The sequence below is a fragment of the Stenella coeruleoalba genome, assembly GCF_951394435.1.
Source record: "Stenella coeruleoalba genome assembly, chromosome: 20".
Taxonomy (NCBI): domain Eukaryota; kingdom Metazoa; phylum Chordata; class Mammalia; order Artiodactyla; family Delphinidae; genus Stenella; species Stenella coeruleoalba.
In genome coordinates this window covers 19,101,585-19,116,651 of record NC_137166.1, presented here as the reverse complement: position 1 = coordinate 19,116,651, position 15,067 = coordinate 19,101,585, and the positions used below count along the sequence as shown (strand labels likewise).

General features: G+C 50.8%; 2 protein-coding genes across 2 annotated transcripts in view; both read right to left on the bottom strand.

Annotated features, from left to right (window-relative positions):
- ATP6V0D1 (ATPase H+ transporting V0 subunit d1) overlaps positions 1-2,237 on the bottom strand; it is a 38,173-nt gene extending 35,936 nt beyond the window's left edge. Inside the window, exon 1 of the mRNA XM_079906451.1 lies at positions 1,941-2,237. Coding sequence (XP_079762577.1) covers positions 1,941-2,070 — 130 coding nt within the window. The 5' untranslated portion in view covers positions 2,071-2,237. The remainder of the gene's footprint in view (positions 1-1,940) is intronic.
- A 707-nt stretch (positions 2,238-2,944) lies between these two features.
- Positions 2,945-3,851, bottom strand: AGRP (agouti related neuropeptide; the record flags this gene model as incomplete). Its single annotated transcript, XM_079906462.1, has 4 exons — positions 3,831-3,851; positions 3,577-3,709; positions 3,327-3,418; positions 2,945-3,127 (listed from the first exon to the last, which is right to left on the bottom strand). The coding sequence occupies exons 2-4, from the start codon at positions 3,704-3,706 to the stop codon at positions 2,945-2,947; spliced, it is 405 nt and encodes a 134-aa protein (XP_079762588.1). The 5' UTR covers positions 3,707-3,709; positions 3,831-3,851.
- Positions 3,852-15,067: the final 11,216 nt, after the last annotated feature.

Below are 15,067 nucleotides of genomic sequence, written 5' to 3'. Positions count from 1 at the left end.
GAAGCAGAGAAAATGGCTAGTGCAAATAATACTGAAACGAGCTAACATTTACCTAGCACTTATTCTGTGCTTGGTGCTGAGTTAAGTGTTTTACACATAATAACTTGTTGACATCTCTCAACCTTGTGAGATAGGTGCTGTTAATGTGTCAGATGATGAACCCAAGACCCAGAGGTGTTAAATAACTTGCCTAAAGTGATTCAGTAATTGGTGCGGCTGGGATTCAAAGTCAGATTTGAAAGTTCAAAGTCCACCACACAATGTGCACCAAAAGCTGGGGGATGGCTTGCATGAAGGAAAGGAACATGTGTGAAAGAGTGAGGGAATCCCTGAATGTCACACTAAAGGGCTGGATGGTGATCCACAAGGGGATCATGTGTGAGCAGTGCTGTAGGAAGAATGGCTTAACATGTTTATGGGGGATGATGGAGGGTCTGCTGGGAAGATGGGAACCCCGTGCCCCCAGAAGCTCTACACGGGTGGGGTAGGAGGGCAGCAGGAATGAGGAAAGCCTAGAAGAGAAACAAGTTTACCAAATGCCAGTTGGTAATCAATGGTGTCCGCATTCAGATTTAAGCAAATAAAGATCTTCCTTCAGTCCCAATCAGCCCACAAAACTCCCATTAAATACCACTGTGTGCCAAGCCCTGCCCTGTGCAGCCTCTCTCTGTTTCTCCTCTGTTTGCCACAGTGAGGACAATGAGGTTGCTGTCAAGTTCCTACAACCCAGCACCCTAAAGTGCTCTCCTCTCCTTCCCCACCTCCACTCTCATAAGGGAGGTGAAAGACTTTTCTTGCACATCTATGTTAAAACCATAATGCCCCCAATTGTATTTGAACTGCAGTAAGTTTTAAAACTTAAAGGTATTTATTTTCACATTACAGATCCAATTTGCAAGGTACATAACTGCTTTTTTAACTGAGCTCACTTTTAACCTCAGTAAGTTTATGATGAGAAAATTTTCTCCAGAAGGCGAATCATCTGGGCATCTTCCCCCTCCAGCTACCAACCAGGAGGCTAGCAGTACCTCTGTTCGAGGATATCATTTGGAGGTCAGGGATGGGAACTCACAGCCCAGTCACTGTGCCCTTCACTACCACCTGGGGGGCGGCGGTGGGTAGCGGGAGGAGGAAGAGAAGACTGGAATCAGGGAAGTCTCTAATTCAGTAAATCTGATGCTGCGCCTCACAGAGGCAATTCCACTTTGGAGCTGTGTGTCCTGAGAAAAAGTGGAACTCAGCTTCTCACCATTCTTGTGCTAGGAAACCCTGTCTGAACAGGCACCCTCATGGAGCGGGTGGCAATTATTGTCAAATACAGGTGTATGAACCTACCGACTTTCAGGGCTCTCCCAAACAGGGCCTTCAGAAGACCGCTCAGCCAGTGGATCGGCGATGGGAGGAAACTCTCGCTAAGCTGGCTCAGTAATTCCCCAGAAAGGCTCACTGCGCAGGCCAACGTGAAGACACAATGAGCCCAAAGCCCTTGGTGTATGTGCTGGGAGGGAAAGCCGGGGACTTTTCCGCTTAGCTTCCCTAAGCTTTGCCACGAGACAGCTCTCTGGCTACGTCAGGGTAAAGAGGCTTGTACGAGCACATCTCACACCAGCTAACCACTCCCGAGAGACCCTCTCTTTCAAACTACAATGGTGGGCAGAACGGGGAAGAAGTGGTCCCAGCAGAGGCGAACCACTGCGGTTCTTAAAGCCTTGTTTGCGTTTGGGCCCACACGGAGCCGCAAATGGAGGTATATTCCCTTCCGGCGCACCCGCCATTAGCCCCCGGATCCCCAGCAGGCCTCTCAGGCCCGGATCCGGTTCCCCAACCTCTCAGGCCCTTCGAGAACCCCCAGCTTCCACTCCCAGACCTCAGAACCTTCAGGCCCGCGCCGGCCTCCCTGCCGGCCTTTCGAGGCCCCGCAGCCCGGCCCCACGGCTCACCCTCGAGCGTCTCGCACTGAACCAGGTTGAGGTAGTCCGTCTGGCTGAGCACTCCGGCCTTCAGGCCGCGCACCAGTCCCTCCAAGTAGCCATTGTCCACGTTGAAGTAAAGCTCCGGGAAGAACGACATGGCTGCGGCGGGGGCGGCTGGACCGGAGGACCCGGACCTGCCGGCACGCAGCACAACTCCAAGATCAGCTGACGCGGCGCCCGCAGCGGGCTGTCAAGCGCATCAGGTGACGCGCAAGAGGCCCACGTGACCACAACGGGGCGGGGCTCTGAGCGGCGCCCGGCTTCCGGGTGGTTTCTCGCGGAACGGTTGCGCAGGTGTGGGCTGGGGACCGCCCACTGGCGCCTGCGCGCTGAGGGGAAGAGGGCCTCCTGCTCTCCGGCGGGAGCGGCTTGGAGTGTCCAAGGCCGAGCGCGTGGTGGCGCCCGTGGCCGCGGGGATTCCATTGGGCCTTCACTCTAGATTTCCCGAGTCTGGTGCACGTGGTGCTGTGGCGGCCAGAGGAGTAAAGATGGGAGTGGGCGGCGCTTCTTATGCCTGGAAATATTCCAGACTGTTGTCAGCCTTCCCCTGAGAGGAACTGAAGTCCGGTGAGGGGAAGGCTTCGCTGCGGGTCACGCGTCGAGTTAACGCAAGCAGGCCCTGGACCCTAATGTTTTGTTAGCCTGCTGGGAGCTACAGCTCCTAGGCTGCGTTGTGCCCTCCCTTCCCCTCATTTATTATATAAGATTCTCAAGGGTAGGAGCGCGGCCCTCCTCTGCTTCTCCCAACGACGCCTGGCACTCTAAGAGCATGCATGTAAGTGACTCATGATGGGATAGCGCAGGCCCTGGGGTAGGGATGTGTGTGTGGTGTCTTGGCTTGGAGACACCTTTGCCCCTGCCATGACCTCCCCCCTCCGACGGTCACGTTCGAAATAACACCACAACCCTGGGGTTGGTCCCATCCTTTATTGTCGCTCCCCTGCCCCAGCCCCGACCCCGACGTCGGCCAACTAGGTGCGGCTGCAGGGGTTCGCGGCAGTACCCAGCTTGCGGCAGTAGCAGAAGGCGTTGAAGAAACGGCAGTAGCACGTGGCACATGGGTCGCAGCATGGTACCTGGTGTCCCAGACAGGACTCATGCAGCCTTACGCAGCGACGCGGGGAGCGCGGCTTGCGTCCTTCCGGATCTAGCACCTGCAGGGGTTGGGTAACATGGGCCTTCAGCGGCAGCTTCAGGGACCTGACCCAATCAAGGGGAGACGTCAGTGGAGCATGGGGAGGGATGGTCTGCAGTGTCACCCCAAGTGAGAGGGTCACCGAAGTGGAGATGGAGGTTGATGCCTGATCCCCCCACCCAGAGATTGTGGCCTCAGCCCTTTTCCTGAGCAGTTACCTCTGCCAAGGCCTTGGTCTCTGCCTCCTGCAGCAGAGCCTCTTCCACCTGTTCTGCCGTTGTCCTCTTCAGTGGGGGCTGCAGGCCCAGGCCTGGGACAGATGATGTGAGAACAGAAACCCCCATGCACAAGACACCCACCTCCCAGGCCTAGGATTGGGAAGGGGGAAAGAGGGCTCATACCAGGCAGAATAGTTCGTGGCCAGAGAGTGTCCAGGCCCCACCCATCCCCACCCCTGCCCACACTGACCTTGCAGCTCTGGGAACAAGGCTTGGTCAGGCCTTCCGATGCCCTCCAGGGGAGCCAAGCCCATCTGGGCCCCCTGCCCGGCGGGCATTGCCAGCAGCAGGGCACAACTCAGCAGCACTGTGGTCAGCATGGCCTGGCTCAGCAGGAAGACCCACCACTTAGTCCCTCTTCATCCCTAGAACACCCTCTAAGTGCCCTATCCCAGACAGAAGACCCCTAGAGAGTAGGAGTCTCTGCCCAACCTGAGGACTTACCTCTGCTTGCTGGATCCTTGCCCCAAGAGTTCCTGGCCACCCCATGCCCTCGGTTTATATGGCAGGGTCTAATGAAGGGCCCACACGTGACTGCTCCCTGCAGCCAGGGCATGAGGGCGCCCCCCCAGAGGGTGGGGGCACAGTTCAGGCCTCTCTCACTGGAACCTGGGCTCTATAAGAGGGGTACCCATCTCCAGTTTGGAGTGAGGTCTCCAGGAACCAATCAAAGTTTGGGAACAAGATAGGATGCCCAGGGCCCCCACATTCATTCCCCAGGACAGGGACCTGGGGAATGGGGATGGGTAGGCTGGAGCCATTAGCAATAACAAGGAAGGCGGCCCTGAACACTTAATTTAATTTGTGGCCCCGGAGATGCTCATTCAGACCCTACGCATGGCATGTTCCCTTTGCTTCCAGGAACTTGGGTCAAGGGCATTGGAGGGGGTGATGGGCCAGTGACCAGAGCGGGGTGGGGTTGGGGTGGAGACCTAGACCCTGGGTTTTTGAGGGGAGAGAGGGGAGGGGAGAAGCCCACTTAGCCAAAAGCAGGCCCTCTGCCTCCATCTCTGGTCCTACCTCTCCTCCCCCTTCTTCCTCCAGGCTTCTCCAAAACCCCAGCCCTGCTCCTGCCCCCGCACCCTTTTCTGCCTGGGGTTCCTGGAAGCCAAGGTGGCCGAACGGACTGTTCCCTGGGTGGACGAGGAGCTTCAAAGTAAAAAGCTTTCAGGCCGCCTGCCTCATTAGTGCTAATGGCTGCTCCTTTCCGCCCTGCGTTGTCAGGACTGTGCCCACGCCTGGTCTCATCAGCACGGGGCAGATGTGAGGACTGCCCTTTCATAGAGATGGTGGGACACACAGGACCCCACCTGCCCCAGCCTTCCCTCACCGGCCCCGCCAAGGGCACTTTATTACACACTTGCCACTTGGGGAAGGGGATGCAGGCTGAGTCAGCTTCCAGGACTCAGTATACAAACAGCTGGCCCAAGACAGCTGGAGGAGGATGTAGAGTCTGTTTGGGCTATTCTGACCAGGACGAGGCCTGAGGAAGTCCTTCCAGAAAGCAGTTGGAAACCATAGGTTATCATCTGGCAGCTTCTGGCCTGGTGTCAACATAGCAATTGGTCTTGGGGAGAGAGTTGTGTGGAGAGGGGCGCTCTGCAGAGGGTGAGCCTGTGGCAGTCTTCTTCCACAGATGGGCATTGATGTCTATTCTGGGATCAGGCTGGCATTGGACTCGCTTGTGGTTGGCCCAGGGTAACAGTCCTAGGAGCTCAGAGGGTCACCTACTATGGCCCAGGGGAGGAGCAGGGGAGTGAGGGAAAGCCCCTCTGGGGAGGTGGTCCATGGATAATCCAACAAAGGGCCAGTCCCCATTTCTCCCCCGGGAATGGTGCTGGCTGTTTTGGTGACTCTGTCACAAAGCAGACCTGGTGTCAAGGCCTCCCTGGCAACTGACATTAACCTTTGTTTCCCAGAAGCCATAGCTGGGCTCAGTGGCCCACCCCAGGGGTTTCTTATAGTGGTGCAGGGTGAAGGTATCAGGCACCCAGGTGTGCCCCCATCTTGGTTGGGCCACATGGAGCTCAGGAAGGGTAATACATCAAATGTACCTGAGACATTTTCCCCAAATCTTTATGCCCTGGCCCCATCCTTGCAGGTTCTGGCTGAAGAGATGGTGGTAAGGAGCAGGGACTGTGTGAGTATTTTGGCAGGGTGCTCCAGGTGAGGTGAGGCGGGGGCTCTGAGCACCTGGCTGAGCCTGGTCAGCACTCATGCTAAGGACAGCTCTTCATCTTGGAACGGGGGTGCTCCTGCCAGCTAGGCCCTTAGTGTCTTTGCTCACCTACAGATCAGTGGCTGTCTTCACTTGGGTGTGTGAACACAGGTGTATTGGCCCCATCCATGGACAGCAGGGGCTGCCAAGGTCCCTGATCGGATCCAGTGGGGAAGACAGTCAAGAAAACCAACAACCAAAGTGGAACAGTGGGACTTCCCTGGTGGTTCAGGGAAGGCTCTGCGCTTCCACTGCAGGGGGCATGGGTTCGATCCCTGGTCGGGGAACTAAGATCCCACATCCTGCTCATCGTGGCCAAAAAAACAAAAAGAAAAAAAACACAGTGGAAAGACCAAAGAAATATAAACACTGGATATTTGATGACATTAAGGAATAACTGTTAACTTTTTTAGTTGTGATAATGGTATTGTAGTCATGATTTTTTTTTTAAAAAAAGATTCTTTTAGAGAAAAATGATATATTTACTGATAAAATTATATGAAATATGGTATTTGCCTCAAAATAATCTGAAGTAGGGGGGATAGCAGGAGGTGATATAGATGAAACAGAATTTTTCATGAGCTGGTAATTGTTGAAGCTGGGTGGTGGGTACATGGGCTTCATTATCCTAATACTGCTACTTTTGTATATGTTTGAAATTTTCCATAATAAAACATTTGTTTATGCCCCTTCCCACCCCACCCAGCTGCCCTCCCATCACCACTGAATTGGCCAAAACACAGCCTATGGGTTTCTTGTTATAACTCTGTATCTCTATCTATATGTCTATCTATGAATTGTAAATCTGTATTTAAAGTTAATTTTCCATTGGTTTATCAAATTTTATTAATCTTTGCCAATAATCAGTCTTTGGCTTGATTCACCAAATTTTGTTACAATTAAGTTTCTGCCTTCCCATCATTTTCTATTTTCCTAGCATTTGTTGATCTTTAAGTTTATCTTTCTTCCCTTTTTTCTTTTTTGGCGGTACGCGGGCCTCTCACTCCCATTGCGGAGCACAGGCTCCGGACGCGCAGGCTCAGCGGATATGGCTCACGGGCACAGCCGCTCCGCGGCATGTGGGATCCTCCCAGACCAGGGCACGAACCCGTGTCACCTTCATCGGCAGGCGGACTCTCAACCACTGTGCCACCAGGGAAGCCCTTCCCTTTTTAAAAAAAAGAAATTTATTTATTTTGGGCTGCGTTGGCTCTTCGTTGCTGCCTGTGGGCTTTCTCTAGTTGAGGTGAGTGGGGGCTTCTCTTCACTGCAGTGCACGGGTTTCTCACTGCGGTGGCCTCTCTTGTTGCGGAGCACGGGCTCTAGGTGCGCGGGCTTCAGAAGTTGTGGCGCGCAGGCTCAGTAGTTGTGGCACACGGGCTTAGTTGCTCCACGGCATGTGGGATCTTCCTGGACTAGGGATTGAACCCGTGTTCCCTGCATTGGCAGGCGGATTCTTAACCACTGCACCACCAGAGAAGTCCCTATCTCTCTTCCTGATGAACACTTGCCTACACCTAGTAGTCTATAAAAGGTTCCTCAGGACCCCTTTCCATTTGCTGAGTACAAACACTGCGTGAGTGATTTTTTGGGTCTGGAACTGGCCTGATGTTCCCAGGACAATGCTTTTTGGCAGAAAGACCTTCAGAAATATGCGGCATGTTCTGGGTGGAGGATTTGGCAGACCTGGGAGGATGCAAAGCCTACTTCGTAAGGCTGAGGTTGGACCCCAAGCATAGGGACCCTGACTTCAAGGAGGAGAAGGGGGAGAGTGCGGATGCTCTGTGCCAAAGATCAAGTGTGGGGACAAGGAGGGATGCTTGATCCCTACCCCTCCTCCTCTTTTTCCTCCAGCAAGGTAGTTCTCACCCAAGGGTGCTGTTCCTGCTTTGTCCCACAGGGGGAAGCAGAGCACCCACTGGCTCTCCTAATCCAGCTTCATCCTTTTTTAAAAAAAACATATTTTTATTTAAATTTATTTATTTATTAATTTATTTTTGGCAGCATTGGGTCTTCGTTGCCGCACGCGGGCTTTTCTCTAGTTGCAGTGAGCGGGGGCTGCTCTTCATTGCGGTGCTCAGGCTTCTCATTGCAGTGGCTTCTCGCATGGACTCTAGGCTCGTGGGCTTCAGTAGTTGTGGCACGCGGGCTCAGTAGCTGTGGCTTGAGGGCTCTAGAGCGCAGGCTCAGTAGTTGTGGCGCACGGGCTTAGCTGCTCCGCGGCATGTGGGATCTTCCCGGACCAGGGCTCGAACCTGTGTCTCCTGCATTGGCAGGTGGATTCTTAACCACTGCGCCACGAGGGAAGCCCTAGCTTCATTCTGATAGGTGGATCCTCACCCAGCACGCTGTCCCTGGCGCCATGGTTCATCTGTAGGACTTCCAAAAGCCAGAGGGTGCTTGGAGAGGTGCGGCCCCCTCATTAATCCAGGGAGGGGAGCAGGATGGAAGGGGGTTATCCCAGGCTGGTGTATATATACATATATATATGTGTATATATATATATATATATTTTTTAACATCTTTATTAGAGTATAATTGCTTTACAATGGTGTGTTAGTTTCTGCTTTATAACAAAGTGAATCAGTTATACATATACATATGTTCCCATATCTATATTTTTTTTGATTGAATATAGTTGACTCAGAATGTTGTGTTAGCTTCTGGTGTACAGCAAAGTGATTCAGTTATACATATATATGTTCTTTTTCATATTATTTTCCATTATGGTTCATTACAGGATATTGAATATAGTTCCCTGTGCTATATAATAGGACCTTGTTGTTTATCCATTCTATGTATAATAGTTTGCATCTGCTAGTCCCAACCTCCCAATCAGCCCTCCCCCTCCCCCCCTTGGCAACTACAAGTCTGTTCTCTATGTCTGGGAGTCTGTTTTTGTTTCATAGATAAGTTCATTTGTGTCATATTTTAGATTCCACATACAAGCGATATCATATGGTATTTGTCTTTCTCTTTCTGACTTACTTTGCTTAGTATGATAATCTCTAGATCCATCCATGTAGCTGCAGATGGCATTATTTCATTCTTTTCATGGCTGAGTAATATTCCATTGTGTGTGTGTGTGTGTGTATATATATATATATATATATATATATATACACACACACACACACACACACCCCACATCTTTAACCATTCATCTGTCAATGGACATTTAGGTTGTTTCCATGTCTTGATTATTGTGAATAGTGCTGCTATGAACATAGGGGTGCTTGTATCTTTTCGAATTATAGTTTTGTCCAGATATATGCCCAGTAGTGGGATTCCGGATCACATGGCAACTCTATTTTTAGTTTTTTGAGGAACCTCCATACTGTTCTCCATAGTGGCTGCACCAATTTACTTTCCCACCAACAGCATAGGAGGGTTCCCTTTTCTCCACACCCTCTCCAGCATTTGTTATTTGCAGACTTTTTTTAAAAAATAAATTTATTTATTTTATTTATTTATTTTTGGCTGCGTTGGGTCTTCGTTGCTGTGCACGGGCTTTCTCTAGTTGCAGCGAGCGGAGGCTACTCTTCGTTGTGGTGCGCGGGCTTCAGTAGTTGCGGCTCGTGGGCTCGGTAGTTGTGGCTCGCGGGCTCTAGAGCGCAGGCTCAGTAGTTGTGGCACACGGGTTTAGTTGCTCCGCGGCATGTGGGATCTTTCCGGACCAGGGCTTGAACCTGTGTCCCCTGCATTGGCAGGAGGATTCTTAACCACTGCACCACCAGGGAAGTCCCTGCAGACTTTTTAATGATGGCCATTCTGACCAGTGTGAGGTGGTACCTCACTGTAGTTTTGATTCGCATTTCTCTAATAATTAGCAATGCTGAGCATCTTTTCATGTGCATATTGGCCACCTGTATGTCTTCTTGGGAGAAAAGTCTATTTAGGTCTTCTAGGCTGGTGTCTCTTAAGCCCTCAGCTGGAGGGGGTCCCACTGTGATCAGGACCCCCTAGGTGGGAGAGTCATGTTTGTTGCATGAATGCCAGTGCTTGCCATTCTCCCATTCATTTGAGAACTATTTGAGCACATGCTGCATGACGAGCACTATGCCAAGGGCTCTATACTTCACGGTTTGGTCAGAGGCCGTGGCGACCTGAAGCTCCTGATTTCTGGGGTCAGCCAGGCTTCATGGGCTTGTCTGTTGCCAATGAAAGGGTAGGCTGGGGTCAAGCCAGGGAGAGCAGAGCATGGTTCAGGGCCAGCTGGTGGATGGAACAGCCCTTCCCCTGACTGTAAGGGGGCTCAGGCCCAGAGACACTCCTTCCCCCTCGGGCCTTGCTCTAACTCCCTCTTCCTCTCCCCCCACAGGCCTCCCCTTCAGTGCTGGTAATGGGCCCTTCATTGGGGTCCCCAGAATACCTGAGCTGTGGCTGGAGCGCTCAGATGAAATTTCACAAAAGGGACAGGGAAAACAAATAGGCCCAGCCAATCTGACTCATAGGATGTGACTTGCAGTTTGGATTCATGGGCCCCTCCAAGGTGGCAAAGGCCATCCTAAACGCCAACTTCAACCCATTCTAAAGACATCTACAACCCCTAGTGTCCAAATCTTCAGACATCCAGAGAGGTAACCAGTCCCTCCTCCTGCCTGCCAGGTCCTACTTTTCTGGGTGAAATCTTCAGTTTCTGGAGGTGTTGCAGGACCCTACCTTCTGCCACAGGGTATCCATGCCTTAACATGTCCAAAGCAGGACATCAGCACCCACACTCACAGGAAACCCACCAAAGTGGTGCAGAGCTTGTTCCATTCCAAGTGATAAGAGGACTCTTGGGTATAACAGAATTTCTGGGGAGTGAAATTGAGTCCCCAGCAACCCTCCACAGAGGCATGGCACTGTTGGGCTAGGGAGAGGCACTTGGGATGTCCCCTAAATTGTTTCTAATCCATCCCCATAGAATGGAGCAACCTGACTTCGTGAGGACGTTCAGCGGCTCAGCTGGAGCCCCAGGAACAAAGGTGTTTGCACAACAAGAACCACTGGACTGTCTGGAAATGACTCTCAACCTAGAAACTGCTCTTCCTGCTAAAGACCCAGGAGTTCTCAACCTGCTCATCCCTGCCACTCATGTTCTGTGCAAGTAAGAAGAGAGGCTACAGGAACTCTGGACATAGGCAAAAAGGTACAGCCTAGGACTCCCCTGGTGGCGCAGTGGTTAAGAATCTGCCTGCCAATGCAGGGCACACGGGTTTGAGCCCTGGTCCAGAAAGATTCCACATGCCGCGGAACAACTAAACCCATGCAGCACAACTACTGAGCCTGCGCTCTAGAGCCCACGAGCCACAACTACTGAAGCCCACGCGCCTAGAGCCCGTGCTCAGCAACAAGAGAAGCCACCGCAATGAGAAGCCCGCACACCGCAACGAAGAGTAGCCCCCACTTGCCGCAACTAGAGAAAGCCCGTGTGCAGCAACGAAGACCCAATGCAGCCAAATAAATAAATAAAAAGATACAGCCTAGGGTAATCGGCACAGAGGTGAGATAAGGCGGTACCTGGCTTGACAGGTTCAAGGTGAGCTGAAGGTCAGCTCAAGAAAGGAGAGAGGGCTTCCCTGGTGGCGCAGTGGTTGAGAATCTGCCTGCCAATGCAGGGGACACGGGTTCGAGCCCTGGTCTGGGAGGATCCCACATGCCGCGGAGCGACTGGGCCCGTGAGCCACAACTACTGAGCCTGCGCGTCTGGAGCCTGTGCTCCGCAACAAGAGAGGCCGCGATAGTGAGAGGCCCACGCACCGCGATGAAGAGAGGCCCCCACTTGCCGCAACTGGAGAAAGCCCTCGCACAGAAACGAAGACCCAACACAGCCATAAATAAATAAATAAAATTAAAAAAAAAAAAAAAGAAAGGAGAGAGAGCTGCAGCTGCTCCCAGAGTTCTCTGGACTCACTCCTTTCTGTTTTTACCCCTCCTCATCTCCTATGCCTCCAGCTACAAAGAAGGTCTAGGAGGTGGAGGTATGGGAGCTGGGAGGGGAATGAGTCCTGTGGGGGAGCCATCATCTGGGGGTGTTGGATGGAAAGGATAACCTTCCAGCTTAAACCAGTCCCCCTGGGCGCAGTTCTCACCCAGGAACCAAGCCTTTGCCCATATGGGAGAAAGAACTCATAGGGTGGCCCCTGCCAGCAACCCCACTTTTGCCCCTGTAGGCCCTGCATAAACTATCTCCACAAAGCCCTGGGTAGGAGTCCTCCTCCCCAACTCTAGCCAAAGCCAGACTTTGTGTCAGGATCTGTCATAGAGGTAAGTTTTCCTCTCTGCCTCATCCCTTTACCTGCTACAAGTTTACCCAGTGCCCCATAGCAAGACTCCCAGTCCATATATTTAACTCTCAGTAGAACATGTAACTAAACATTATCATCCCCGTTTTACAGATCAGAAAGCTTTAAGTGACTTAGCTTTGATTACTCAGCTAAAAAGGGGTTGGCCTGCTTTCCCTCCTTCCTCGCACGGCCCAGGGTTTGTTTTAGAGCTGGAGAAGAGGCATGGTTGGTGTGTGTGTGTGTGGGGGCACGCGTGCGTGCGCCTCGGGGACAGGGCTCAGCCCTAACGTGTCTTCCCACACACACCTCCTGCCTGTGGGAATCTTTCACCCACCCACAGAGCTCCCAGGGGTACAAAGACAAAATTAAGCAGCTGCTCCAGTGGGCTCAGTTGGCTGGTAGAGCTGTGCTGAGTGTCCTTATGCTTGTGGCCACATTTCTAAGTAGCCCATGAATCAAAGGAGAAATCACAAAGGAAACTAGAAATGTTTCAAACTGAATGATAATGAAATACATCAAAACTTAATGGGAGGGCTTCCCTGGTGGCGCAGGGGTTGAGAGTCCGCCTGCCGATGCAGGGGACACGGGTTCGTGCCCCGGACTGGGAAGATCCCACATGCCGCGGAGCGGCTGGGCCCATGAGCCATGGCCGCTGAGCCTGCGCGTCCGGAGCCTGTGCTCCGCAACGGGAGAGGCCACAACAGTGAGAGGCCCGCGTACCGCAAAAAAAAAAAACAAAAAAAAAAACTTAATGGCATGCAGCTAAAGCAATGCATATTTAAGTGGATATATTAGAAAAGAAAAATGGTTGAAAATTAACTACGTAAGATTCTTCAAGTGGGGTGAAAACATTTTCAATAAACAGAGTGGGAGCAAGTGACTGTTTTACCTGTACTTTGCAGCCTTCACAAAAATTAATTTGAGATGGATCATCAACATAATTGTGAAGGCAAAACAAATAAAGATTCTAGGAAAAAAAAACAATATCTTAAAAAACAAAACAAAACAATATGTTTATAACCTTGGAGTAGGTAAAGATTTCTTAAATAAGACAAAGTGCTAACCATCAAAGACTGATAAATTTGACTTCATTAAAACTAAGAACTTGGACTTCCCTGGTGGCGCAGTGGTTAAGAATCCACCTGCCAATGCAGGGGACACGGGTTCAAGCCCTGGTCTGGGAAGATCCCACATGCCGCGGAGCAGCTAAGCCCGTGCGCTACAACTACTGAAGCCCATGCTACCCAGAGCCTGTGCGCCGCAACTACTGAGCCTGCAGGCCTAGAGCCCATGCTCTGCAACAAGAAAAGCTACCGCAGTGAGAAGCCCGCACACCACGATGAAGAGTAGCCCCTGCTTGCCACAACTAGAGAAAGCCTGCACGCAGCAACGAAGACCCAATGCAGCCAAATAAATAAATAAATAAAATTTTTTAAAAAAGAACAAAACCAAGAACTTCTGGGAATTCCCTGGCGGTCCAGTGGTTAGGACTCAGTGCTCTCACTGCTGGGGCCCCAGGTTCCATCCCTTGGTGGGAGAACTAAGATCCTACAAGCTGCAGGGCCAAAAACACCCAAAACAAACAAACAACTAAGAACTTCTGGTCATTAATTAAAGATAATTAAGAAAGTGAAAAGCCACAAACTGGGAAAAGAACATTACAATGCATAGACTCAAAAAATGACTCATGCAGAATTACATAGTCATTAAGGAAAAAGGACTTGAACAGACCCGTCACAAAAAAGGATTTCCCAATGGCCAATAAGCATGTGGAAAGGTGCTCAATGTCACTAGAGAAATTTAATTCATAGAGAAATGGGAGTTAAAACCACAATGAGATACTACTATACGCTGACTAGAATGACTAAAAGGTTGACAGTACCAAGTGTTGGCGAGGATATGAAGTAACTAGAACTACTATACACTGACTAGATTGACTAAAAGATTGACAATACCAAGTGTTGGTGAGGATATGAAGTAACTAGAACCGGTAAGAGGTAAAAAGAAAACTGTGGGGACTTCCCTGGTGGCGCAATGGCTAAGAATCTGCCTGCCAATGCAGGGGACACAGGTTCAAGCCCTGGTCTGGGAAGATCCCACATGCTGTGGAGCAGCTAAGCCCGTGTGCCACAACTACTGAGCCTGTGCTCTAGAGCCCGCGAGCCACAACTACTGAGCCCATGTGCCACAACTACTGAAGCCCGCGTGCCTAGAGCCCATGCTCTGCAACAAGAGAAGCCACCACAATGAGAAGCCTGTCTGCCACGATGAAGAGTAGCCCCCGTTCACCGCAACTAGAGAAAGCCCATGTGCAGCGATGAAGACCCAACGCAGCCAAAACTAAATAAATTTTTATTAAAAAAAAAACCGTGGTACAGCACAGGGAATATAGCCAATATTTTATAATAACTTTTTTTTAAAATATTTATTTATTTTTTGGCTGTGTCACGTCTTAGTTGCGGCATGTGGACTCTTAGCTGCGGCATGTGGGATCTAGTTCCCCAGTCAAGGATCGAACCCGGGCCCCCTGCATTGGGAGCATGGAGTCCTTCCTACTGGGCCACTAGAGAAGTCCCTATAATAACTTTAAATGGAGTATATTCTGTAAAAGTATTGAATCACCATGTTGTGTACCTGAAACTAATATAACATTGTAAATCAACTATACTTTTATTTTTAAAAATCTCCTATAAGCCACTCCTGACCTGTGGGAATATAAACTGCCTGTGACAAGTACTAAACTCTTGATAAATATGTTATTATAGGTTGCAAGTTGAGTTTTCTGAGCATGGAGCTAGCTACTGGGAAGGCTTAGTAGGGCATGCATGGATACTAATTCCCCTAGCCAGTGTTGCTGGTCTGTATTGTATAGTATTATCTATCAATACATGTATACTTTTACAGGATACCATTAGAATTCACTGTATCTCCAACCTTTCAATTAATGTATTTTGGTTAGTAGTGATCTTAATACCTTAATTCAAAAGGAATCAGCAGAATCACTGTTGGGTAATTATAACTCCAACACCAAACTTTCTCAAGCATTCCGTTAAAAAATCTCAGAGGAGCTTCCCTGGTGGGGCAGTGGTTGAGAGTCCGCCTGCCGATGCAGGGGACACGGTTTCGTTCCCGGTCCGGGAATATCCCACATGCCGCGGAGCGGCTGCGCCCGTGAGCCATGGCCACTGAGC